General features: G+C 36.1%; 2 protein-coding genes across 2 annotated transcripts; one reads left to right on the forward strand and one right to left on the reverse strand.

The window, feature by feature from the left end:
• Positions 1-1,609, forward strand: LOC118035989 (probable xyloglucan galactosyltransferase GT19). The gene has a single exon (XM_035041664.2). It carries the CDS (start codon positions 83-85, stop codon positions 1,439-1,441), a length of 1,359 nt encoding a protein of 452 aa, XP_034897555.1. The 5' UTR covers positions 1-82; the 3' UTR covers positions 1,442-1,609.
• An 82-nt stretch (positions 1,610-1,691) lies between these two features.
• Positions 1,692-8,494, reverse strand: LOC118035990 (beta-ketoacyl-[acyl-carrier-protein] synthase III A, chloroplastic). The gene is made up of 8 exons (XM_035041666.2): positions 7,831-8,494; positions 5,637-5,785; positions 5,003-5,139; positions 3,906-4,011; positions 3,701-3,819; positions 2,991-3,055; positions 2,678-2,903; positions 1,692-2,099 (listed from the first exon to the last, which is right to left on the reverse strand). Exons 1-8 carry the CDS (start codon positions 8,010-8,012, stop codon positions 1,878-1,880), a joined length of 1,206 nt encoding a protein of 401 aa, XP_034897557.1. The 5' UTR covers positions 8,013-8,494; the 3' UTR covers positions 1,692-1,877.
• Between the last annotated feature and the right edge of the window lie 664 nt (positions 8,495-9,158).

Consider the following 9,158-nt stretch of genomic DNA (forward strand, 5'->3'; position numbering starts at 1 on the left):
TATTAAATATGATTATGATTCTCTCTCTACTCACTCTCCTCTTAACCAAAAGTTTTCCTCTTCTATCTCTCTCCCTCTCTCAATGGCCTGCAAAACCATTTCTTTCTTGTGCTTCTGCCTCCTTTTCATCTCCATTGATTCAATCATTTCTCAGGACATAACAGACACAGAAACAGACTGCAGTAACCGTTGGATCCACGTCAGAAGTTTACCGCCAAGGTTCAATCTTGATCTCCTTGCAAACTGTTCTGAATACCCACTTTTTAACAATTTCTGTCCTTACCTTGCAAACCATGGTTTAGGGCCCAGAACACACAACAAGTCTCAATCTTGGTATCGTACAAACCCTTTGTTGTTGGAACTTATATTCCACCATAGGATGCTTGAATACCCTTGTTTAACATCAGATCCCAATCAAGCCAATGCCATTTACTTACCTTACTATGCAACAATTGATGCTTTGAGGTATCTATATGGTCCTGAAGTGAATAGCAGCATGGAACATGGGCTTGAATTGTATGATTATTTACAAGACAATGAAGGTTGGATGTGGTCAAGGAATCATGGGGCTGATCATTTCTTGGTCATGTCAAGGCCTGCCTGGGATTTCTCTCAATCTGTAGATGTTGATCCTCCTATTTGGGGTACTTCATTTCTTGAATTGCCAGAGTTTTATAATGTTACTGTTTTGATTGTTGAAGGAAGGGCTTGGCCTTGGCAAGAACAGGCTGTGCCCTATTTGACATCATTTCACCCTCCAAATTTAGGATTTCTTGAGTCTTGGATTAAACGTGTTAGGGCGTCAAAAAGGACGACTTTGATGCTTTTTGCAGGTGGGGGTGGTGTTGGTTCCACTCCAAATATCAGGAGGAGTATCAGGAATGAATGCGAAAGCAGCAGCTTTAGCAGTAGTGACATTTATGTCAATAATGTCGAAGGGTTCGATTACCCGAAGATGAGGAAAGTTTGTGATATAGTGGATTGCTCTAACGGGATATGTGAGCATGATCCAATAAGGTATATGAGGCCAATGTTACAAGCAACATTTTGTTTGCAGCCTCCAGGGGATACACCAACTAGGAGGTCGACTTTTGATGGGATTATTGCTGGGTGTATACCAGTTTTCTTTGAAGAACAATCTGCAAAGTCACAATATGGTTGGCATTTGCCAGAGGAAATGTATAGAGACTTCGCTGTATTTATACCAAAGGAGGATGTTGTGTTTAAAGGGTTGAGGATTTTGGATGTGTTGACAGGGATACCGAGAAATGAAGTCCGGAGGATGAGGGAGAGAGTTATAGAACTGATACCAAGAGTTTTGTACAGGAAGCATGGGAGTTCATCCGGTTTAAGAGCTAGAAAGGATGCCTTTGACATTGCAGTTGAAGGTGCTTTGCAGAGGATCAATTCTAGGTTGAAAGCGGGGGACTTAGATCAATGACCAGAAATCTGTTATTTTCTGGCTGTTGTAATTATTATTTATTCTTGTTGTTGCTTTCTTGTTCTTTTAATCACCCTTATTGCTTAGGTTGAGAGAACTTTAGATAATTTGTACTTGTAACAATTTAAGCTACTCAATTTTGAAGGAAATTATCCTATTCTACCTTTACACTTCATGTTTTGGGGCATGTTATGTAGAGATGCTCGTATCTGGTTGTCAACAGTCACTGGAAATTCAAGACAAAGAACAATGGTACAAAGGGGGAATTTCATTGAAGAAAGAAAATTTATGGCAGGTGCAAAAAATAAAAGCAACAAAAAGATGACAATCAAATTGCAAAATACAGATGGAACTCGATGGGAGAACTGGGGAACTGCACGGTACAGGGAAGTCTCCATTCTCTTCTGTACGGTTATTGGTTGGAAGTGGAAACATTTCACCCCCATCTGATGATTGCAGAACCCCAAGTTAAACCGGCTCCAAAGCCCGCAGTTGCAATAGTATGGCCTGATTTCACCTTCCCACTTCTGACGGCTTCATCCAATGCCAATGGAATGGAAGCAGCACTCGTGTTGCCATAATTAGCCAAATTTGATATGATCCTTTCCGGGGGGACTTCTAAGCGTGTTGCCACTGCATCGATGATCCTTTGATTTGCCTGCAGAAATAATCCGTGTTACTTGTAAGCATTCCGTCATAAAACTTCAAAAGAATTACTTTGCAGAAGCCTCTTGTCATTTGCACATGATTTCATTCGAAATTCTGTCTCTGTAAACTACCTCGTGCTTGACTTATCAACAGCAGCTTATTTACACCTTCCATATTGCAAATCAAATATCCAATTATTAATCAATTTATGGACATCGAGTCCATTCTCGGTTGCTTTCAACACTTCCTAATGCCTTCAGGCACAAATGGAAGTGAATCTGAGAATCATTGTCTATTCCATTCATGATCACCCTACCTGAAAGGTCCTTAACCATAAACTCATTTTCCGAACCATTCTCACAATGCAGATGAAAAATGATATATCATGCTAAAATTGAATTTTAAATTCACCTCTTTGCAGAACAAATAATGAGGTCAGAATCATATACCAGATACAATAAAATAAGAAACAGCAGTGTTAACAAGCCCAGGTCTCAAAAAAGTCTCCTGGAGGTCGATAGCATGGTTGTATTTAAGATTAAAATCAGAGTTCTACACTTAGTAAATGAATTACGTCCTATCTCATACCTGGTGGAGCAGTAACCAGTCGATGCTCGAACCAGTGAGACCAGCCTTTTCAAGAGCAGACTCTATAGACTGGGGCACACATCTAACAGCAAAGCGGAAAACCTCTTTTCCATTCATGTGAATGCAGGAAAAGTTGGCATGGCGTTTAGGAGGAAAGTCTAAAACTGAGCCATTAGAACCCACTGCATGATCAACTTCATTATCTTTGATGGACGCGTTTAAATGTCTGAACAAAAAATGGAGGAAACACATTGCATCACATACCAGAAGAAGTATGGGGTTTGTTCACTTGGGAAAAATTAAAAAGCACTACCTTCCACCTTCGCCATCACTGTTCACGTCAAAACTAAATAGACCATCATCCTCAATATCACAGGCCTGCAGAATTATAGAAATGTCAAAATAATTGCACACACGTGTCTATTCCCATTTTCAAGCAGCTGTCAAATTAAACAGTTTTTCATAGTGGGTGGCTTTTGAGTTCATAAATACTTTCAGCAAAACAAAATCTGACATAAAAACTGATTTAAGATTTTTCTCCAGCCAGTGTGCTGTTGAAGCTTGATAATTGAGGACATGCATTGAGCAGAAGACAAGGATTAGAATTCAATATAACAATGCTTGTGGTTTGTCTGAGCATACTATGAATCTATCTTACATAAACCTGTTTAATTCAAGGGAAGATGGAATCTAGCCATCAGTTCCTTTAATAACAAGTCTGATACAGAGACAGTTGAACAGGAAGTGTTTGGTTCTCTTCCTATGTTTCTTTGAAACTAAAATGTCGATGCAACCTACAACCATACCAAAATCATGCAAGGAGTTTAACAACTCTTAGTTACTTTCAAGCATAGGTTAATATGACTAATTCTCAACGTAAGTTAGAATTGACAGTCATGGACATACAACCCCCACCCATAATTATCAAGAAAATTACTCCAAAATAGCATGACTCAATACTTGAACTACTGTAATTACTCATCTAGAAGTACAGACTAAAAAGTTGAGAAAAAAGAACATTACCTGTACAACTACAGCACCAGCAGCATCCCCAAAGAGAATACAAGTTCCTCTATCCGTCCAGTCAACATACCGAGAAAGAGTATCAGCACCAATAACCAATACATTCTTAAACCCACCTCCTGTAAGTGACATCAGTGAAATCATATCATTTAACCATTGAAGCAATAGCCAAGACTCATAACAGAAAAGCAAACAAGTTTGTTACCCCTAATGTGACAAGCAGCGGAGACTAGACCAAGCACAAATCCACTACATGCAGCTGTAATATCATAAGCCAAGGGATTTCTTTTGCAGCCCAGAGCTTTTTGGACCTGAGAATTCAAAAAAAAAAAAAAAAGATCATGGGAGAGTCTTAAAATGATCACAACAAGAAGCTAGTCAAATGAGGTCATAAACAAAGTATTTATGCCATGCAAAAATTTAAAGTTGCTCTTTCGCAAAGTGATAGCCAGGAATGTGCAGCTCACAATCATCCATGGAAAATTATGTAACAAAGGCTTTGAGACCTGAAACAGGATATATGTTCATTTATTTGAAACAATGCAGTTAACTGGTGCAGATTAAACTCTATGCTTGGAAGAAGGAAAATGCAAGAGGATTAATAATAGGAGAGAAAATGGAATAAAAACTAATTTTTCATTGTCTAGCAAAGAGGAAGCAAAACAGGATGAAAATATTTAAGGTTATGTTTGGCATTTGAACCACATCTTTTGAGTGCAAAATGGAAGAGCTGCAGTCGAAGGTGATAGATTTTACAAGTTTTACTTTTTCTGTAGCCTTGTAAGATTTTCACATACAAAGACATGATGGCAAAATACTTAAACATGTGTTCTCTTTATCTGATAATCCATCCTTCCTATCAAGGATATGAGTTGAAAACCATTTTTCTATTTCTCTTAATTTCTCCATCTCTCAAATCAAACAAAGCTTACATTAAGCCCACGCCCCATTGATAATAGATAGCATGACCCTCTTGAGATTTAATATTCATGTAAACCAAAATAAGATGCCATCTAAAAAACCAAAGATATCAAGATACAGATAAGGATAGAAAACAACAAACAAGTAAAAGAGCAAAGAAATCAATAGTCAGCAAATTTTAAGAGTTCCACAAGAAAATGTGTGACTGCACCTTTGTTTGAGCATTTCCAAAAACCATCCTTAGTCTATGTGCATATGAATGCATGATACAACTTTATTCTGAACATTGAACAACCATGAAGCCAAACCTCAAGTATGAAAATTAATAGTTGATCTATATACTTGTTACAGTCTGGATTATGCATCCTATTAATCCAATACCTGAGGAGCACTACCAAAAAGATCTTCTGGCGTAGAAGTGCACATCAAGACTAGGTCCAAATCATCAGGGTCAACCCCTGCCATCTGAAGAGCTTTACTTGCTGCCTCTGCTGATAGAGTAATCAAGCTATCTTTTCCTGTAACAGTGATGACAAGACCCAGCTGTTAAGATATTTGCAACAAAAGGGATACCTTGAGCCAAAAAAGTAAATGCACCTTCCACTCAGTAAAAAAATCATTGTATGGATGATATGAGCAATAATGCAAGGAAAATCTAAGTATAAGTTTATCACTACCATATGCAACAAAATGTTATGTGATCCAGCAACAATGATATGTAAACAATTTGCCCTGAAAAATAAAATACTGCAAGAGATGCCTGATTGATTGATGTATTCAAAAGATATCATCTTGCAGGAAATAAAAAATGGCATCACACAATCATACTCTGACCCAGAAGTGGTAAAATCTAGCAACCCCTCAAAGACATCAAAAGATGATTGCCCTTTGTCTAGCCTCAAGTGCACCTTTTAAGAATTGTAATTAAGAGACCACAGTAAAGCAAGCCAATACATCCAGAATGCTCCTAGCTATCCAATATATGACACTGAAATGCATGCAGTTGAAAACCAACCTGTAATAACTCGTCTATTACGAATGCCAGTGCGAACAGATATCCATTCATCAGAAGTATCAACTATTTTTGCAAGGTCATTGTTTGAAATCTGAAGACTTGGTAATGCCGACCCACATCCAACTAATTTGCAGCCTTTACTGACAAGCCTGTGGAAAAAGAATAACTAAGTAAGGTTATTTTTAACACAAATTTTGATTAAATTAGATCATGTAAAACATCCAGCCTGAGGGTGCCTCTTGCCCAGGCAGGACTCATGGTTGAAAGTGACACTAATAGCCTGAGTAAAAAACCAGAGTGCCAAAATTTGCAGATCACAAACAGTAGCAGACCAAAACGATAAATCTTTTAGAACTCAAACATGACAGAGTTCATGGTAATTAAGCTTTGTTAACCAGAATATAATCCCCATATCATGAAGTGTAAGCTTCAACCAACTACTCACGCCTTTCCACAAAGAAATTAAGTAGAATATGTTGTTAATGAATATATCTATGATTTGCACCGAAAATCTGTGGTTCACAAATAAAAGCTTAGCTACTCTTCCAAACACTATTCATGATGACACCATTGAGTCTCTGTAAGCAATGAAAGACACATGCAGGAGTAAAAAATGAAGATCTAGCCGAAAGAACAACCTATGATCAACTTGATTATTGAGCCAAAGATTGTCATATGTTTAATGAGGAAAGCATGATTGTGCAAAACTTTTAAAACAGTAAATTAAGTAACCGCATTCCATTGGTTAAAGTTATGGAGAAAGAATTTAATTTTAGATATCACAAAAAATATAACCCTAAATAGTGCAGAATGGAGAAAAACTGAGTGATTAGATTTATTTGAAAATCAATCCAAAAGATTAACTCAATCCTACAGCCAATGCAGTAATCACTATCAACAGAGGATCTGAAATTTATCTGGCTGGCTACCAAACAAATGCACTCTGCGAATAAAATATCAATAAGAAATAGCAAGGACAGAGAGGAAACAAAGCAGCATTTGCCTTCAGACTCCATATTCTTCTTGAAACTCCTCAATCACCTTCAGTCATTCACAAAGCCAATCTGATGAGTGTAACCTCATGCAAGAGGGTTATTAGGAAAAATAATTTATTTCCTTGGCTATTTTGATTCATATTTAGTTTAGAAAAATAATTTCTTTAATGTATTTTTATTATTTTTCCTATTTAGTTTAGGAATTTTATTTTTTCTTATTCCGTTAAGGCCCAAGACTACTATAATAAGTAGGTTATTTACCTTGTATTTCAATAAACTACTCAGAAGAGAAAAATATTCAGTAATAAAATTTTGAATTAGGGTTTTTGAGTGGTGAATTGTGTGTTTCTTGTGCTTGCTGATTCTTTCCATCTGTGTCATAACCTGTTCTGTTAAAGGAAACTCTAAGTTGCAATCCCTACTACTCTGGCATACAACCTACACAGCTTTGACAGACGATAAATCCATTTTCACTAATTGAAGTGCCATTACATTAGCCTCCTATAAACCAGACTATTTGAACAAGATAGTTAGGATGCCAGGAACTGAATACACATTTGAGGCAGCTGATCAGTTCAAATTAGTCATTGCTCGCTTGCAGAATACGATGCTATGTAAACCTCAATGTTGTCGATTAAGTTAACTATTCACCATTTGCTATATCAATCAGAGATATCGTTCCAGTATTCAAGTTGCTTTGATATTTGATTCATCTGAAAAGGAACACGACATTAGAATGTCATGCACCACCTTGTACAACCAATAATCAGTAAACTCCATTACTAATTCATTTTCTATGAACTCAATAGATAGTTTTTTCAGCTCTCTAACTTTCCACGACATGCTTAAACCAAATCCTTCTTCACCGTCACTTCAAGATATCCTAGAAAAGCCATCCTCTAAAAAATCACCTTGCAATTGATATCCAGCTAATGATTCAACAAAACTTGCACACTATTACCATATTTAACCTCAAGCTTACGAAATCAACAAAGTCAACCCCACTTGGAATTGAAATTTCAATTACAAGGGCTCATGCAACAGCAATTAAGCTGCGAACTCTACAAAGTTTTTCCACTTCATGCAAATATTCACCATCAAATAAACAGCCAAGACCATTGCTAATCAAAACCCACTTGCATTAAAGACCCATTTGCCAATTGAAGCTAAGAAAAGTATTCAATAACCAAAACACTGACCTTGGCAGTTGAGATTGAGAAGAGGAAATCTTCTCTGAGCCTTCAATGGTGCCGGAACACACCACTCTCTTTGAGATTCTTTGAGTGGACCAAATCCCAGATCCAATAACCCCTATTGAAGGCTTAATCTTCCCTCTGAGGCTTGGAACTGAAGGACTAAAGAACCCAGATGCATTTGCCATTTAAAAAAAAAAACTCTCTTACCAAAAAATGAAATCTTTATTTTTTGAAGAGTGAAAAAAAGAAGAAGCAAGATCTTGTATTGTTACAGCTTTATATATGAGACAACAAAATGAGAAGACAGGTGTGCAGAGTGCTATAGCCCATGAGACTTCAACAAAATATATATATATAAAAAAATGGTGTTTATAGTCTTAGGAGAGTCCGAGGATGTAAGAGATAAACAAAACAGAGAGAGAGAGAGGGCGATGATGCCAAGCCCAAATTGAGGAAACTCCAATACTTTTCCCCTCTTCCTATGAGGAAACCAACGATAGCAGAGCAATGCTGCTTCTCAATTCTAAAGATTTGATTATGTCGTTGATACAATCAAGGTGGTTTGGTTGTTTGTTGGGTGAAAAAAAAAACTACAAGCGATTGACACATAAGCTAACAGAGGTTCCTACTTCCTAGCATCCATTATTAAATCTTATTTGAGCTATTACCAAACACCAACAATTTTAGGCTGTCTCCGTGGGCTTGTTTTCACTTTCTTTTTCTTTTAGGGTTTTAGTTAATCATTTAAAGCGTTACGTGTTAAAAAAAAAAAATTTAATATAAAAATAAATATTTAGATGTTATTGTCATAACTTTTAATTGAAAAATTAAATAATATAAAATTTGATTTGACATAACTTGATTAATTTAATATATTTAATAACAATTTAAAATATAATTTGATTAAAAAATAATTTAAAATAACACGTTTTTTTAAGAAAATATTGAGACAAAAATATATTGAATCGAACCCGATTCAACTTGGTTTAACCAGTCAAATTACGACCCAAATCAATGAAAATGGGATAACCCCATAAAAATCAAATCAAAACCAGATATGAAGTTCAATTCCTAGTTAAACCAATGTTATTGATGAAATTGAAAAAAATCAATTAAAAATACTAAAAAAATACTAATTCATGTTAACCTGTTAAAACTGTAACCTGAGTCATATGACTGAGGTAACTCTCTAAAAAGCAAACTGAAAAAAAAAATTATGAAACTTAATTCCCAATCAATCGAATGTTAAAAGCATGAAATTGATAAAATATATCAATTAAAAAAGATTAAGAGAGAGAGAGAGACAGAGAGAGACTCAAGTTAATATAGGT

This window comes from Populus alba, chromosome 1, assembly GCF_005239225.2.
Source record: "Populus alba chromosome 1, ASM523922v2, whole genome shotgun sequence".
Lineage (NCBI taxonomy): Eukaryota > Viridiplantae > Streptophyta > Magnoliopsida > Malpighiales > Salicaceae > Populus > Populus alba.